The 19,501-nt window shown below is 41.8% G+C and overlaps 1 protein-coding gene across 2 annotated transcripts in view; it reads right to left on the reverse strand.

Moving 5' to 3' along the window:
• The window catches only part of BUD23 (BUD23 rRNA methyltransferase and ribosome maturation factor), a 100,703-nt gene that overhangs the window by 39,021 nt on the left and 42,181 nt on the right, over positions 1 to 19,501 (reverse strand). Inside the window, exon 1 of one of the 2 annotated variants that reach the window (XM_075854123.1) lies at positions 11,420 to 11,482. The exons of the other annotated variant lie outside the window; for it this stretch is intronic. Coding sequence (XP_075710238.1) covers positions 11,420 to 11,455 — 36 coding nt within the window. The 5' untranslated portion in view covers positions 11,456 to 11,482. Of the gene's footprint in view, positions 1 to 11,419; positions 11,483 to 19,501 lie in introns of those variants that run through there. 2 annotated transcript variants of the gene reach the window in all.

Below are 19,501 nucleotides of genomic sequence, written 5' to 3' on the forward strand. Positions count from 1 at the left end.
GAAAAGGGCCGGCCGCAATTCCCTTCACAGTCGGGTGTCCGGTAGGGCCGCTGTGAAGGGAAAACTGAACCAAAATCAGAGCTGAAACAGCACTGTGGCCCCATTAGGGTGCCGTCACATGTGGTGTATTTGCTTTTGAATTTCGCTGCGGAAAACTATAACGTTCAATAGGGAAAATACTTCTCAAATCACAGATTTGTTAATTTCTTGCATTGTAAAATCACATTGTGACCTTTTCCGCTGCATATTTTAAAGCTGCAAATTACAAGGCAAATCCTCTTTGACTGCACTCTTATTCTCAGGATCGGTGGGGGTGCTAGAGGTCGGACCCCCACTTATTATAAAAGTGGCATACCCTTGATGACTTTATAGGATGGGAAAGACCCTTTTAAGGTTATGTGACCGTTTGTCAGAGAGAAAAAATATTTTATATATGTCGGTATGTAACCGGAGAGGTTCAAGTTGCATGACGTCTGACTGATTTCTTTATTGCTTTAAGCCTCATGCACACAACAGTAATAGTTTTGCAGGCTGCAAAATCATGGATCCGTTGCAGAAAAAAACCTCTGTTGTGCATCCGTGTCATCAGGATTCACAGATCCACAACCCAAAAAATAAATATTTCACCAGTAGTGTGAACCCGCACATTCAGACTCTTTAATGGCTAGTTCTGAGTCTTTGGTCTGCATTCGCGGCCCCAGCACTGATCTGTGAAAACCACGGTCATGTGCATGGGGCCATAAAAATTAATGGGTCTGCAAAAATACGGATAAATTGCGGACGTAAAGGCATGGTGGTGTGCATGAGAGGCCTTAATGGAGGGTCTTCTGGTCATGGGGCGGTTTTCATACTGATGATCTATCCACAGGATAGGTCATCCGTATATGATCGGTGTGTTACTGCAGCTCTGCCCCTATTCACTTGAATAGATATGGAGCTTCAGTTCGACAGCACGACCACTATACAGCGGTCTGAACCTTCTGATTTCGGCTTCGAACACTGTATAACTGTCTGAGCCAAAGGCAACCAGAACATCTAATCGGTCCGGGTGTCGGACCCCCACCGATCATATACTGATGACCTATCCTGTGGATAGGTCATCAAAATGAAAAACTGCCCCATGACCAGAAAACACCTTTAATTTTGATAAGTTCTTTCTCTGACATACCTGCTTGTGAAGCTCCAAATTCAGAGCTCAAGGAAGCATGCTCGCCCCTGCTCCCCTATTAAAGGGGATTTCTAGCTAATAAATTGATGGCCTATCCTCTCAGGATAGGCCATCAATAGTGGATGGGTCGGGGTCTGACTCCTGGGACCCCCCGCCAATCAGCTGTTTTGAAGGGGGTGCAACGGTTCATTTCTACTTGCTCAGAATCTCCGACACGCATTTAGCGGCGATTCACAGGTATTGCAGCCTGTTCTCCCATTGAAGTGAAAGGGAGAAGACGCCGCAGTACCTGTGAGTCAGCGCTAAATACGTGTCAAAGATCCACAGTGAGCAAGTAGAAATGAAGGGGAAGCAGCGCTCATACGAGTGCTGCAGCCCCTTCAAAACAGCTGATCATCGGTGGTCCCGACCCATTAGCTATTGATGGCCTATCCTGAGGATAAGCCATCCATTTTTACTGGCTGGAAAACCCCTTTTATGTCTCACCTCCTCTAGCACACTGTCATTGGTATGCATGACTGCAGGATGAGACTATACACAAGGTTTGTTTGTAGTATGAACCATGGAGTAGCAACTGCATCTGGTGCACAAAGGTCTGCATGGGAGCTGTATACACAAAACAGTAATATATTTTTAATGAAAACAATTAGCAAAATCACCATTTTTATTTCAGATGCAAATATTCTTACATGTAAAACAGGGAAAAAGAGAAGGGATGGTTGTAACGTCAATGTCTTTAAAGAGAACCTTTCACCTGCCCATACATGTGCTGCTGAGTGCACCTTACATTTTTTCCCTACCCTCCTCCGTTATTTAACTATCGGTACTGTTATATTTGGCACCTGATATTTGAATATTTACACGCCCCATTGACAGTTCAGGGGGTTATTTAAATATCGGGTGCCAAATATAATGACACCGATATCTAAATAACGGAGGATGGTAGGAAATAAATGTAGAGAGCCCCAGGGTTTGTGCAGCCCTGCCCATTACACGCTGCACATGTATGTCGAGGTGAAAGGTTCTCCTTAAATAATTTTGCAACAAAATGGCAGCCAGATGCTCCACAAACTCCATATGCACTAAACTAAACCCCCGAATTATTATTATAAATATGCCCCACAGAGTCATGATTCTGTTTTCTGCCTTCATAAAACTTTGTCCTAAGAGTGTTACCAGAAAAAAACATCTCAGGGCGCTATACTCAGTACTTGCACATGAGAATACCTGGTTTCTCCAGGAAGAAATGTTTCTACCTTTCTGCCCCCTCCCCATTTACACCTATCCTACAGGTAACAGAGGAAGTGGAAATTTGTTACAAAAGAAATTTCACCGTTAGAAATAAAACATGACAAACGGTTTCCTTGACTGAGCCGATCTTCTAGAACGCATATTGGAGGTGGCCATGTAACAATTAAGGGGTATTCCCAGAATTTATATTTATCAACTAATCACACATTTCATTTTTTTAACTTCATACTACGAGTAGAAAGGTTTAGTATTTTTGTTTTTGTTTGCTATAACTGCATTGAAAAGGACGTACATCATGAATACCCTGTTTATCAAGCATCCCGACCACTTTTTCCATATACCTACAACATTTTCATAAGTGTCAGAAAAAAGGAGTCCTGGACCTGGTGTAGTTCAGTAGCTATGCCATGTTAGTGCACCATCTTAATTCTGAACCTATGTACACAAAAAAAATGGACAATAATTTTAAGGTGTGACCTTAAAGACTATGCACACCTTTGAGGGCTTTTTTTTTTTTTATTAAAAAATTGTTAGATATAGCTGTTCTGTATTCTCTATACAGGACAGCTGTATCTGGCGCTAAATCCTGTTCCTGTCAGGTCCACGGGACTGAATGGTTCAGTTCGATCGGGTAATCCACCTGTTATCCATCACATCTAAGTTATGAACTTGTGATCGATTACAGGTACACGCGGGACCCGCTGACACTGAACTCATCAGGTCCACGGGACTGATGGATTCAGCTCCTAGCGAAAGGTACATAGAGAATACAGAACAGCTGTATCTAAAAAAAAAAAAAAATTTTTAATAAAAACTAATTAAGAAGTTACACTAATCACACTGACTCATTTATTTATTAAAAAAATAAATTAAAAAAAGTCCTCAAAGCTGTACATAGCCTTTAAGGCACAATGTATTCTATTATAAATCCGATACTGCACTGAAGGGGCACCTTCCCGAATGAAAAAAAAAGTGCATAGAGATTTGATCTTCCTCATGATCAAAGACTTACACCAGATCAGATCTCCCATAAGTGAGGTGTAAGGGGCCATAGTACCACAAAATCTGGGCCTTTTGCTCCTTGTAGCTTGTGGTGAGTCTGTAGCTTCCTTGACAAGGCAGGATAATAGTTTGCAGCAACCTTTTCCCATAGTGCACAGATCATTACCCCTACTAATTAGTTAATGAGTGAAGAGCGTAACTGAAAACTGCTGGGCAGCAATTAGAAGAAATGAGAGCGGGTCAGACTCTCCTGCTGAGAAGCAATGCCTCACAATGTACCGGATGATGTCTGGTGAGATGTGTTTTGTAGCGCAAAAATAAGAAACGGATAAATAGGATTGGCAACTAAAATGTGAAAGAAACAGTATTTATTTGTATATATCAGAGGATCATAAAGTGTTACATGAACCAAACGACTGCGCAGACTGAGTGTCACACAGTGCATGTACAGAACAAGAACAGCAGCGTCTGAACACAGGCACACGCACACACACAGAGGCACTCTAGTGGTGCCACCACTACCACCATACATTTCCAGACATCACTGTATATACACACCTAGAATGTCATTACACACAGACACAGTCGTCCATCCCCAAGAGCCATACACTGCAACTAACCCACTCTTACTTTATTAATGACAGAACATCAACATCATGGCGGATGACTCGCTCAAACTATTATACATGGTAAATGATATACCATCCCACTCAAATGAAAAAGTTTTTCTAAGTGCTTCCCGTCCATGATTCCATGGGTTCCTATAGTTTGGTCCATCTTTAGCACTTGTATATGAAGCCATGACAAACAAAATTCAGAACACATTCACCCAAAAGGATGCATTTACATGGGTATAGACCTTCCTGTATCCAGGGCCGCCATCAGGGGGGTACTGGGAGTACTGCAGTGAGGGGCCCGGGCATAAATTTTAAAAAAAGGGGCCCGCACTCTGCCGCTGGAATTAATATACTCAAGGCAGTGTGGCTCTTACGATTTCATTTCGGTGAAAGGAACAGGTCCCATCACGAAGCAGGGGCCCGTTCATTACATCAGAATGAAACGTAAGGGCCCGCTGGAGAGTGAGATGTGCCCGCCCCTCCTCCTCCACAACAGCTGACAGCGTGCGGGGAGGAGACATCACAGCAGCGGGAGTTATGAGCTCAGCCTTGGAGGATACGTCCAGCAGCAGCAGCAGTCGTCGTCTTCAGTGAGTACTAAGTTATGTCTGTGTCCGGCTGCTGCTGCCCGGAGCCTCCTGAAAAGATCTCCTCCTGCCCCCATAGAAAGTAAATATCTTCCCCACCTCTGTATTATGTTAACACCGCAGCATAGGATTGTATCAACTCTACGGCTCTTATCTCCCGTCCTGTGTAACATGTGGCAATAAACCTGTCTTCTCCCTCTGTTTACACAGGACAGGAGAAAAGAGCCGTCGTGGAGCTGATAGTGATACAATCCTATGCTGCAGTGTAAACTAATACAGACGTGGGGAAGAGTTTTGCTTTCTATGGGGATGGGGTAGAGTTAGATGATAATGGGGGCAGGGAGATGATAATGAGGCAGGGAGATGATAATGGGGGCAGGGAGATGATAATGAGGCAGGGAGATGATAATGGGGGCAGGGAGATGATAATGGGGGCGGGGAGATGATAATGGGGGCGGGGAGATGATAATGGGGCAGGGAGATGATAATGGGGCAGGGAGATGATAATGGGGGCAGGGAGATGATAATGGGGGCGGGGAGATGATAATGGGGGCAGGGAGATGATAATGGGGGCAGGGAGATGATAATGGGGTAGGGAGATGATAATGGGGCAGGGAGATGATAATGGGGGCAGGGAGATGATAATGGGGGCAGGGAGATGATAATGGGGGCAGGGAGATGATAATGGGGGCGGGGAGATGATAATGGGGCAGGGAGATGATAATGGGGCAGGGAGATGATAATGGGGCAGGGAGATGATAATGGGGGCAGGGAGATGATAATGGGGGCAGGGAGATGATAATGGGGCAGGGAGATGATAATGGGGCAGGGAGATGATAATGGGGCAGGGAGATGATAATGGGGCAGGGAGATGATAATGGGGCAGGGAGATGGCATTGGGTAGGGAGGGAAATGATGCTAGAGTGGGAAGGAGATAATAATGGAGGGAGGATTGCACTTGAGTAGGGATGCACGATGCATCAAAACTTCGATACGGTTTCGATACTGTGCACCCCCAAACGGTTCGATACCGTTATTTCATGTATTTCGATACTAAGCTGTGCGACCGCACAGCTCAATATTGTAATACATGAATGTATGGGAGCGGAGTTGCGGCTGTGTAATACAGTCACGGCCCTGCTCCGGAGTCCTGACATGTGCGCGCCGCCAGGATTATGTGATGCGGCCAGCACTGCACTAATGAGCGGCGGCACTGAAAACAGAACATGGCGGGCGCACTACAAAACACCCCCACATGTTCTGTCTTCAGTGCCTGAACCGCCGCTCATTAGTGCAGCACCGCCCGCATCACCTCGTGCTGACCGCGTGCGGGGCGGGGCAATGGTTGTATTACACAGCCGCAGTTCCAGCCTATAAAGGCAGAGATCAAAGAAACCTCTCATCTCCGCCGCTATTCTCCTGAATACTGCGATCAAAGCCGACTGCAGCATTCAGGGGAAAATAAGAAGGGGGGATGCCCCTTGGATCACGTCACAGGAATCCCTGTGACGCAATTGAGGGACATACCATATATGGGCAGACAGCCCAAGGTCCAATGAAGGACCCCAGGGCTGTCTTACCATATTTCCTGTTAGGGCATACTCAGGTCTGTCCTAACAACTGCCTGTGTACTATCCGTATATAGATATATGCCAGTACATTAAAGTTTAAAAAAATAAAGTAAAAACATAAAGTAATGTTAAATTTAAAAAAAATACACATAGCACACACGCCCCCTGTAGATAGCGCCACACACAGCCCTGTACATAGCGCCACACACACCCGCCTGTACATAGCGCCAAACACACCCCAGTACATAGTGCCACACACACCCCTGTAGATAGTGCCACACACCCCCTGTAGATAGTGCCACACACCACCCCTGTAGATAGCGCCACACACCACCCCTGTAGATAGCGCCACACACAGCCCCCTGTAGATAGCGCCACACACAACCCCTGTAAATAGCGCTCCACACCCCCTGTAGATAGCGCCACACACACCCCCCTGTAGATAGCGCCCCACACCCCCCTGTAGATAGCGCCCCACACCCCCCCTGTAGATAGCGCCACACACACCCCCCTGTAGATAGTGCCACACACACCCCCCTGTAGATAGTGCCACACACACCCCCCTGTAGATAGTGCCACACACACCCCCTGTAGATAGTGCCACACACACCCCCCTGTAGATAGTGCCACACACCCCCCTCTGTAGATAGTGCCACACACCCCCCTCTGTAGATAGTGCCACACACACCCCTGTAAATAGTGCCACACACAACCCCCTGTAAATAGCTCCACACACAACCCCCTGTAAATAGCTCCACACACAGCCCCCCTGTAAATAGCTCCACACACTGCCCCCTGTAGATAGCGCCACACACACTCCCCTGTAGATAAAAGTCTAAATGCTAAACTCTGGCCACAGGTAGGGGTCTGGTGGAAAGGTGTCTGAATTACCTAACAGGTCTGGTCTAGGATCTGAATTTTTTTCTGGTTTGGTGTCTGAATTAATTTTGTTGTGTGGTTTTTACACAGATAACGTGTGTGCAGCGTGTGAAGAGAATGCAAAAGCATCATCCAGACATGCCCGTGGCGGTGGGAGATCTTAGGGACTACATTTTGGTGAGTGACTCTGCTGTGTATAGGGCTTCAGTGCAATGATTTTTGTTTATATTGCCCTCCTACACCCTGACAGATTCTATACACACACACACACACACACACACACACACTCACTTTCCCTTTTTGCCCCCCACAGAGCCGCTGTCTCTTGTCTCTTCCCTGTCACTCCACAGAGCCCCTGTGAGGTTGCGTCTCCCCCCTGGCTAACACTGCTACCTTCAGTTCTCCCAGCCCTGGCACTTAGTCTCTCCCCTTTGCCCTCCGACACCCACCTCCTGTCTCTGCCCTGCTCCTCCAAAGAGTTTTCTTTTTAATGTGCCCTACCTCCTGCCCCTTTACATTTCACCCCCCCTCCTAATAACGAGGGGGCGGGGGCCCAGACTCATTGGCAGTATGGGGCCCAGAAATTCCTGATGGCAGCCCTGCCTGTATCACTATATACATGTGTGGCATTGCTGCATGAAAGTACATTCAGCAACAAAGCTGCTCTGTTAATATTACTGGTGGCTTTGACTTTTCGATAGCTGCTTAACTACATCATGCCTTCTGCCATGTCACATGTTTTGGGGTCTTACTAGCCATACATTGTGCAGTATTTAGGTGTAATGCAATGATGAGCCTGAGAATCTCAATGTTTGGTGATACATGGGACACTATTGATGATCCAAATTTGGATAATCTCTATGAATTTCTCACAGTGTATGGCTAGAATTAGGCAAAATGTGGTTTTAGAGCTAGAAACTATAAGTTCTATGTATTGAGCTGTAAAAGTGAATTGTTCCTCAAGCCCTCTAAATATAGTAATATAAAGAGGATCGCTCACCAGAACAATCACATTTTTGCAAGGGCTACATGGGCAACATCGCAAACCAAAGAAGCTCCTATGACAATACATTGCAACTCAGCTGTCAACTCGATAAGTGTGACTCAATGCAACCATGATGGTTGTAAAGAGTTAATTGTTCCTGCCACAGCAATACTTCCGTGTGTAGTTGCTATCGACAGCATTGTCCATCTGACCTTAGCCTTCTAATGAAATAATATAGAAGGTTCTTCAGGTGCACAGTGCTGTGTCTAGTGTAAGGCTTGCAGGGCATGAATTTATAGAACACCAAATAGAGGATTTTTTTGTCATGCTCCACCCCCTCTGGCCTTGCACAAGGTATATCACAGCGTATCAGTTCTGCCTGGAGGGTTCCTTTAACAAAAATGGCAATTTTGTTAACATTCATAATCAGAGATTTCAAAACAAGAGAAACTAGGCTTACGATATTGGTTTCATCCATTATATAGCTATGTGACAAGTAACACTTAAATAATACCAATACCAAAAAAACAAAACAAAATCTTACAAAATATTCCTAGCTTCAATGGAAATCTAGCTTTAATGATACCGTCAATTTTGCCATATGATCTTTCTACCAATAAGTTCCTGGTTAATAGTACACTAATCAACAAGTATGTTACATGAATACTGCATAAATAGTCTAAATATAGGGAAAATATACATTTAAAAAGTAAAAATTAAAACAGCCATGCTATCTGGAATAATAAACTAGGTTTACAACAGCCAAACAAAAGGCACACATGCTGTAACCTATTGGCCAAGAAGTCAACAAAGGAGTACTAAACCTAAATTCAGCGGCATATAAAAATACAGCATTTAAAATGAATACATTTGTAAGTGTAGTAGAGTAGTAGAAAAAACAAAACAGACCCCACAATTAGAACAACTGCTCATTCTGAGTAATTGAATCATTGATTGAAAGGGGCTTGTTTAAAATAATAGCAGTGAGGAGTTCAATTGGTGAAGTCAGTCATTTTGTGGAATAACAGGTGTAAATTTTGGCCCTTATTTAACCCCTTAATGACCGCCGATAAGCCTTTTCACGGCGGCCACTAATGGGCTTTATTCTGATGCAGTAGCCTTTTCACGGCGCTGCATCAGAATAAAGTAAACAGAGCAGGGAGCCGTTAAATGTCCCTGCTGTCAGCTACCAGATGTAGCTGAGGGATGGGGGCATCCGCGCTCGAACGTGTGAGATCGATATTAGTATCGATCTCACCCGTTTAACCCCTCAGATTCGGTGCTCAATAGCGGGCGTCACATCTGAGTGGTTTTGGAGAGAGGGAGGGAGCTCCCCTTCATCCCACCGACACCCGGCGATAAGATCGCCGAGTGTCTGTGTCTCCGATGGCAGCCGGGGGCCTAATAAAGGCCCCCAGGTCTGCCTGTAGTGAATGCCTGCTAGGTCATGCCGGAGGCATGTCCTAGCAGATGCCTGTCCGTTTTAAATGGACAGGCAGTAATACACTGCAATACCAAAGTATTGCAGTGTATTATAATAGCGATCGGAGGATCGCATAGTGAAGTCCCCTAGTGGCACTAGTAAAAAAGTTACAAAAAAGTTGAATAAAGTTAATAGAAAAACATGTGAAAAAAATAAATAAATAACCCACTTTTTCCCATTACAAACTGCTTTACTATTAAAAAAAAACCACAATAAAGCAAAAAAGTGACACATATTTGGTATTGTTGCGACCGTAACGACCCAGATTATAAAGCTGTTACATTATTTAACCCGCACTGTGAAGGCCGTAAAAAAAAAATATAAAAAACAATGGAAAAATTGCTGTTTTCTGTTAATCCTGACTTTAAAAAAATGTGATAAAAAGTGATCAAAAAGTCGCATCTACTCCAAAATGGTACCAATAAAAACTACAAGTCGTCATGTAAAAAAAAAAAAAAAAAGCCCTCATACAACTGCATCGGCGGAATAATAAAAAAAAGTTATGGCTCTTCAAATATGGAGACACAAAAACAAATAATTTTGAAAAAAAAGTGTTTTTACTGTGTAACATTTATACAAATTTGGTATCTTTGCAATCGTAACAACCAGTTGAATAAAGTTATTGTGTTATTTATACCACACGGTAAACGACGTAGATTTAGGACGCAAAAAAAGAGTGGCAAAATGTCAAGTTTTCTTCTATCCCCCCCAAAAAAAGTTAATAAAAGTTAATGAATAAATTATATGTACCCCAAAATGGTGCTATTAAAAAGTACAACTTGTCCCACAAAAAACAAGACTTTATACAGCTATGTAGACGCAAAAATCAACAGCACTCTCCTGTCCAGAGGGTTTGCTACAATATATCAGCATAGTTAAATGGATTAGCATAGAGTCTAGGCTGTTTGTCACAAATATAGGCTGGATAATTTGTAGAAAATCTCAACTATAAGAAGTATTTGGTCTGTATGGGTTTTCAGTTTCTGGATGTGTATATAAGCTTATTCCCATTCACTGACAGCAAGCAGAAGAATTGAAACAGAGTGTACAAAGCTGCATAACTTTTCATTATACAGTGGACGATCCATTTTTTGTTATTAGGGTCCCCCAAAGGATAAGATAATCACAGAGCGTCCCGCTGCTACTAATCCCAGCGATCAGTTGTAATCAGAAGAAGAACCTGGCAGAAAGTGTTAAATTTCCCTGCAGCACCACTGCAGGGGTAATTAAGCATTACACAGTTCCCATTAATCTCGAAGGGTTGTCCATGAAATACATCGATACGCCAGGTCCCCAGAGTAATATGCCCAATCTATTAATTTAGGATTCCATATTAGGGTATTGAGTTTTCTATATCAGTCAACCTCTTCTTACATAAGACTAGACAATCCATTTAAAAGCACTGCCTTTATGGTTTACTGTCAGAAAGGCAATAAGAGAACTGAAGATACAGAAGAATGTTAAACATGAAGTACATTTTTTTTTTTTAATCACTCATTGTCCCTCTAAGAGATAAAGGGCAAATCCTTATGACAGGATAAACTAATCATGTGTACTAGAAATTTGCCTAAAAATTCTGCATGTGTTATTTGTGAACTTTGCAGGGGATTTGCTTTGGATTTCACCCTCTGATTGCATTGAAAAGCCACAGCATGCCTAGAATACGCATGGATTTTTTTTTTCTTGCACATGTGAATGAGGTTTTGTAAAACAACGTTCACTTGCACCGTACTGTACTTTGGTGGGGAAGGGGAAAAAAAAAAAAAAACACAGGCGCTCCTCTAAGGTAATAACATATAGATGGGATTTATAACATGGAAGTGTGATTGTGGAAACAGATCATAAGTGAACAGAAAGGGGTGGTCACGGTACTCACCCTCTGTGTTTGTGCAAGACGGTCGGCATAATTCATTTCTTAAACATGGGGGGCCAATAGGCTCCACGCGGCAACAGTATGCACGCCTCCTGGAGTGGACACCGGTAGCTGGTTTGGCACCAGAACACCTGCTGAAAGTAAAGTCCAATGGATTCCAAATAGAAAAAAAATCAATCCTTCATGTGTTGCTTGTGACTTGTGCCAGAAAGGTAATTACTTAGTTCCCAGGTGGTTGAATAAAATGAATGATTTATTTCTCTAAAACAATGTGGATAATTACAACAAGCAGTGAAATAAATGATAAAATAGTGACACATTTCAACTAGAACCTAGGTCTTCCTCAGGCTTGATAAACATTCTAAGACCATACAGCTCTTAAAGAGGCTCTGTCACCACATTATAAGTGGCCTATCTCCTACATAAGGAGATCGGCGCTATAATATAGGTGACAGTAATGCTTTTTATTTTAAAAAAAAAACGATCTGTTTTCACCACTTTATTAGCGAATTTAGATTTATGCTAATGAGTTGATTAATCCCCAAGTGGGCGTATTTTTACTTTAGACCAAGTGGGCGTTGTACAGAGGAGTGTATGGCGCTGACCAATCAGCATCATGCACTCCTCTCCATTCATTTACTCAGCGCATAGGGATCCTGCTAGATCCTTATGTGCTGTCTTATACTAACACATTAACAATACTGAAGTGTTTAGACAGTGAATAGACATTCCACGGGATGTCTATTCACAATCCCTGTACTTTGTTACTCTGTCTGTGGTAGTTACAGTAGAGGAAGCGTGATCTCGCGAGATCTCGCTGTAAATGACAGGTTACAACGAGATCACGCTTCCTCTGCTGTAACTACCATAGAAACAGTAACGAAGTGCAGGGATTGTGAATAGGCATCCCATGGAATGTCTATTCACAGTCTAAACACTTCAGTATTGTTAATGTGTTAGTATAAGACAGCACATAAGGATCTAGCAGGATCCCTATGCGCTGAGTAAATGAATGGAGAGGAGTGAATAATGCTGATTGGTCAGCGTCATACACTCCCCTGTACAACGCCCACTTGGTCTAAAGTAAAAATACGCCCACTTGGGCATTAAGCAACTCATTAGCATAAATCTAAATTCGCTAATAAAGTGGTAAAAATAGATAGTTTTTTTAAATAAAAAGCACTGCTGTCACCTCCATTATAGCGCCGATCTCCTTATGTAGGAGACAGGGCACTTATAATGTGGTGACAGAGCCTCTTTAAATACTGTCATTGGAATGTGTTTTGACTTTGGTCAAATGTCAGTGAGTCAAAATTCAAAGGTGGAGTTGTTCCCTCCCTTGATCGTGTTTTGCATCAATCTTTCTTTTTGTACTATTAATATCAAAATTTAGGATAGAGTTCTCTCACGGAACTTCTGATAGTGAGGGGTGGATAACTTAATTTAAAGATAATTGATTTTCTTAAATTAGTTTTTACGGGAAGAGAGACATCTGTGTTCTAGAAAACCTCTCCCGAATGTGGAAAGGGGAATGGAGAAATACAGAAATATTGCTGTTTTTTTGGGGTCTTTATTTAGCGTATCTATTCTCCTTTGATCTGATACGTATATAATAAACAATGTCTTGGAATTTTAATGGGTTGTTACAGTGCTGGAAGCATCTCGGTTGCCTAGGCAACAGAATACCCGGCTTTGATTGGTCCTCTCTAGCTTATGCGTCGCCTGATCCTAAGCCTTTTCAGGGACAATCTGCTTTTTCTGTCTACGGTGGCCGACGAGGACCAAGAAGGGGGAGGCGATGGAAAAACGTGGCATGCATAGTTCCATACTTTTCACTTCCGATTGGTTCTCTATATCCGTTTTGGTACCGCCCAATTGGTGAGTATATCCACAGTTCTTATACTGCTATAGTTAAAGTTTCAAATGACTGATAAAGATAACAATTACATGCAAACACTGTATCTATATTGTGATGTTAGACTGTTCTTGATGTACCGTTTTTCACAGGGTTATTATATCGTTTCAATGTTCTCGTTTAGACCATCGGGGGTTTAGTGTTTGCAATTTAAAGATCCAAAAGGCTTCCCTTTCATTTAGTTTTGCGACGCGGTTATATATCGTTGTGGCTACATGTTCAATTGGGCAGATCTTCATTCCTGTAAATGATGATTTGTGATATCTGTGAAGGTGTCTGCAAAGACTGTGTTTCTGATAACCTATTTTGGTGTTGAATCTATGGTTATTTGGACTACATTGGAGAGGTTGTCATCCTTCCTACATATTGAATGCCGCACTCGCAATCAATGACATATTACGAAGTCTGTGCAGCAATTCATAAATGATTTGATTTTAAATACTTCCTTGGTCATGTTCAAAGTTATGGATATTTTACCATAATCAATACCTGTACAACACATACATTTTCTCTTCCCATAACTAAAAGGCCCGATTACAGAGGGAAAAAGGCTGATTTTTTTTGGGAGGTGGTTTACTCTTGAGTCTACTTGGGGCCACTATGTTTTTAATCGTTTTTCCTCTCCTAAAGGTGAGTTTAGATTGGCTCAGAATTATTTTGTTTAAAGCCGGGTAATTTAGTAAAATCCTCCAATATTTGTTTAAAACACTTCTAATGAAACCATTCCCACTATTAAAAGCTGTAATGAAATTACTAGAATAGTAATTCCTTTCATTCTCTGTGTGGTTCATTTTCTTCTTTTCTTTAAGACAGTGATATTGAGAAAGGACTAAATTGTCCTTAAATGCGTTTTTAATAATGTTTTTTGTGTATAATTTATCTTTAAATCTTTTCTTAAGTATTTTGGATTGGTGTTTGTAAACTCTTGTAGATGTACAGTTTTTCCTTACTCTTCTAACTAACTGTATGGTATATTCACAGCACATATCTTGTAGTGCGCACTTCTAAAATTTAGGCTGTTCGTATCTACTTTCTTAAAATGAGTCTTGGTGATGAAGGAGGAATTATTGTGGCTAATCCCAGGTCTAGGAAGATTATATCTGTTCTTGAAAATGTAGGTGTAAATTTGAGTGCCCAAGGGTTCTTATTTAGGGACTCTGTGAACGACCCGGCATCAATATATCGTCTGTAATAAATTATTTTCTCCACTTTGTCGTGTCCCCCCGGTAATATATAGGGATTCAAATCTTCCCATGAATAGGGTGGCATAACTTGGGGCCACTTTGGTCCCCATTGCTGTGCCTCCTGTTTATATATTTTACCTTCATGTCTAAAAACATTGCACCAAGAATCTGCAACGTCTGAATGTGTTCCAAATATTGGCAATTGTTCCTAAACTGTACGTGGAAGAGCTACAGGGAATTTCAATGTACAACAAACCAGTCTCCATCCTATTTGAAGAATATAGAATACCATAGATAGCAATCTATTGCTTGCTGGTAGGTCTCATGAAACCAAAGGGAAGTTTAAGGCAGTATTCACATGAACGAGTCTCAAATCGGCCGTGAAAAATTTAATTTTTTCACCCGTTTTCACAGATCCCTCAGACTTGAGTCTATTGAGGGATCCCGGAAAACGGGCACAAATAGAACATGCCCTATTTTTTCACAGGCCGTTCACACGGTCCGTTAAAAAAATGGCCGTGTGACTAGCCCCATAGACATGCATTGATTTTAATGTAGCCGTGTGACAGCTGATAAAAAACAGCCATCACACGGCTGATTATCCCTGTCATGTGAATAAGACCTAAGTGTGGTCAATGCCATTACTAATAATATATTGTTTATGTGATTCCCTATAAGAACACTTTAAATGAGAAAACATATCAACTATTCCAAAGTAAACTGCACTGGTGTAGTCCCCTTTACCAGGCTATTGATAGCTTCTAGTCTTCAGAGGGCATAGAAAGTACTCTAGGTTTTGGGTATTCAATAAGTCACCCACTTTTAAGCACGAGTTTACCACTAGGGTCACTATGTAACAAAAGATAGCATGCCAGGGAGTGGATCCCTAAAATTTTATCATTTAGATTCATGCTGAAGAATCATCCTTCTATATACTATATTACTATATATAAGCAATTCATTGATGCTGCTGAACTAACCATCTAAATGGAAAATTACTTTGCACCATAAACAATGGGGGCAGCAGTTTTTTCTCCTTCTTGCAATATATTGTAATAAATCTATGAAGCACGGATTGTTTACTCTGAATTGGTCAGGTCAGCAGACATAACATCCTAGTATCTCTCTGTCACTAGTTTTCTAATGATCTCCATAGTATTTATTAATTTGCAAAATCATTTCCTCCAGTGTATAGAAATCCTACAACATAATTTACATGGGACTGCTATTGAGATAAGAGGCTTTAAATACTTTGAAGATTTAGACACTACGTAGCACATGAATCTCTCATAAATAAACTGTACATAAATGAATTATATTTCGCTCTGATGCTTCTTCTTTTAAGTAGGTTACTGTATTAGTTATTATTAACCAGTGAGCTAATCCTCTCTGGATACCAGTGGGGACTATGACAGCTGTGCCCGGAGAAACTGGAAGCATCATCACACCGCAAAGAATGTAAGATACGACATAGAATTTACCTTATGTACTATTCCTACATATAACTTTTATCTCCCAAATAAATAAGTCCCTTAAAGTGTACCTCTTGTTTTAATAAGATTTTACAATAAAGCAAAGCTTACCTTATTTGGTATAGTTTATAGTGTGGAGATCTGTTTTAGAAAACCCCTTTTTAAATATCCTATTCGAAGTTAAAAATTCAGGACCCTCATCTATAAACCAGTGGAGAGGGGCTTTAAAGAACATCTCTCACTCTGGAGGACCAGACATGTCCATGCATTGATTTCAATAGGAACTGTGTAATTCTTAATTTCACCTGCAGTGGCGCTGGAGGGTAATTAAACACCTTCTGCCATGGTTCCTTTGAGGGTTACAGCTGGGGACCAGCAGTGGGACGTCCTATAATCAGCTCATTATCAGGAATTCTTCTAACACAAAGGGATTGTCTAAAGCCGACAATCTCTTTCTGCTCCAACATTGTGTTTCTTCTATATAGAGATGCCAGTCCCCACTGCATTAATCCCTCCAATCTCTACCTTTATCTGTATTAAATTGGAACACAGTTAACGACAGGCACTTCTAAGGCTTCGTTCACGTCTGAGCTAGGGTGATTTCATTGGTGACGGATCCAGTTCCAATGGTTTCGGTTTGTCTCCGTTGTGCAAGGGTTCCATCATTTTGACGGAATCAATAGCATAGTCGACTACAGAACAACGTAGACAAACAGAAACCATTGGCACCGGATCCATCACCAGTGATATCAATGGTGATGGAAACGGAAACCTATGGTTTCCGTTTGTGCCTGTTAGGGCTCCGTTCTGACGGAAAGCTCAGACAGAACGAAGCCCTAGTGCAGATGTGAACAAAGCCTTAGTTAATAGGGTTTCATATATGGATTTGTGTTCCAGCTGTCTACAGATTATGGTAGCTAGCATCTCAGGATTAAAAAACAACACTGGATTAGGTCGTAAAGTGAAGCTCCCCCTTCTATTAAAATTTGCTATATGCAAGTCTTTAGATCTCTGTAATATAGTTTGACTGATATTGGTGTGTTTATGTGCGGGAAGCACTGAACAAAGAAGTAATGGCATATCACTTCTTGATAAGAAGGGGTCAGACTGCTGGGACGGTACTGGATACTCAGAAAGAAGGATCTGCAGAACTACTTAAGCGATGCGACTGTTTCACGGTGTTCCCAGCCGCTGTGCAACCACATTCACATGAATAAAGCTGTGCTAGCTGAAGTTCCTCGCACATTTGATGGACAGGGGGGCCGTTGTGAAAAGAAAAAGACAAAGGGATCCCCACCAATCATAATGGTATTGTATATCTCCGCAATCTGCCTCAAAATAACTTCAGGAAGAAAGAGCATGTCTCTTCTTTTTCCCACGAGCGGAAAAAAACGCTTGCAAAAAAACCCGCCTCCGCCTCCCATTGAAACCAATGGGAGGCAATTTCAGATTGTTTTTGGCGCGGTTTCCGCATCAAACACAGCGGCAAAAAACTCTGTGTGAACTAGGCCTAAAATAGGTTTTCCCACTATAGAAATTTATAGCGAATCACCCTAACAGAATTTGGCAACGCATATGAAGCCACCTTTCCACCACCAGTGGAAAACTTGGCATCCCTATTCTAGAGGTTGTAGGGGTCCCAGTGGTCAGCCGGCTCAAAGCAGATATTTAAATGGGAAACCTACTAGCATCTTTGTGCTGCCTCTCTAGTCTGCCACTTATGTGTGATACTTATGTTTTATGAGAACTTACATTTTAAATGTTGCAGCACAATGTAAGCGCTATGAGGAAGGAGTACTGCGTATTCATAAGCTGTCGCTTCCCCTGCCCAGCTGTCGGTGATTGACAGCTTTCTTCCTATTACTGTGAAAGATAGCAGTCAATCATAGCGAGAAATGGGTCAATCATCAGCAGCTGGGCAGGGGGAGTGGCAATGCATGAATTCACTGTGCTTCTTCCTCACATCGTGCTTCAATGTTTAAAATGTAAGTTCTCATAAAACACATCACTATCACACGTGAGGGACTTCTGAAACCAGCGTGTCTGTCAATACTTTATGATGCCCTCAGAGAGGACTGCATAAAGTTGCTGACAGGTTTGCTTTAAGGCATATCAATTAATATGCCATAATTGTCTATATCAGGAAAAACCCTTTAACCCCTTCCCTCTTATGTCTACTTTAGATTGGCATTGTTTTTTGAACATCCTTTTATTTTTCTAGGACGTTATAAGGCTTTGAACTTTAGCAGCAATTTCTCACATTTTCAAGAAAATTTCAAAAGGCTATTTTTACAGGGGCCAATTCAGTTGTGAAGTGGCTTCGAGGGCCTTATATATTAGAAACCCTCAAAACGTCACCCCCATTTTAAAAACTTCACCCTTCAAAGTATTCAAAACAGCATTTAGAAAATGTCTTAACCCTTTAGACGTTTCACAGGAATTAAAGCAATGTAGAGGTGAAATTTACACATTTTTTTGCAGAAATTAATTTTTAATCCAATTTTTATTTATAACAGAAAGTTTTACCAGAGAAATGCAACTCAATATTTATTGCCCAGGTTCTACAGTTTTAGGAAATATCCAACATGTGGCCCCAGTGTGCTTATGGACTGAAGCACCGGCCTACCTAGTGGATTTTGGGGCCTTATATTTATTAGAATATATTTTAGGCACCATGTCAGGTTTGAAGGGCTCTTGCGGTGCGAAAACAGTGGAAATCCCCCAAAAGTGACCCCATTTAGGAACTACACCCCTCAAGGAAATTATGTAGGGGTATAGTGAGCATTTTGACCGCACAGGTTTTTTACAGAAATTATTGGAGAATTATTACAGAAATTAAAGTCTACATTTTTTCAAAGAAAATGTAGGTTTAGCGTTTTTTTTTTCTCATTTCCACAATGACTAAAGGAGAAAAAGCACAACAAAATATGTAAAGCAATTTCTTCCGAGTAAAACAATATCCCACATGTGGTCATAAATAGCTGTTTGGACACAAGGCAGGGCTTAGAAGGGAGAGAGCGCCATTTGGCTTTTGAAGTTCAAATTTAGCAAGAATGGTTTGCAGAGGCGATGTCACATTTACAAAGCCCCTGAGGGGACAAAACAGTGGAAACCCCCCCCCCCCCCACAAGTGACCCCATTTTGGAAACTACACCCATTGAGGAAATGATCTAAGGGTATAGTGAGCGTTTTGACCCCACACGTTTTTTGCAGAAATTATTGGTAGTAGGCCCTGAAAATGACAATCTAAATTTTTTCAAAAAAATGTAGGTTTTGATAATTTTTTCTAATTTCCACAAGGACTGAAGAAGAAAAAGCACAGTAAAATTTGTAAAGCAATTTCTCCCAAGTAAAACAATACCCCACATGTGGTAATAAACGGCTGTTTGGACACACAGCAGGGCTTAGAAGGGATGGAGCGCCATTTGGCTTTTGGAGTTCACATTTAGCAGGAATGGTTTGTGGAGGCCATGTCACATTTACAAAGCCCCTGAGGGGACAAAACAGCGGAAAC

Source organism: Rhinoderma darwinii, chromosome 2 (genome assembly GCF_050947455.1).
Source record: "Rhinoderma darwinii isolate aRhiDar2 chromosome 2, aRhiDar2.hap1, whole genome shotgun sequence".
NCBI lineage: Eukaryota > Metazoa > Chordata > Amphibia > Anura > Rhinodermatidae > Rhinoderma > Rhinoderma darwinii.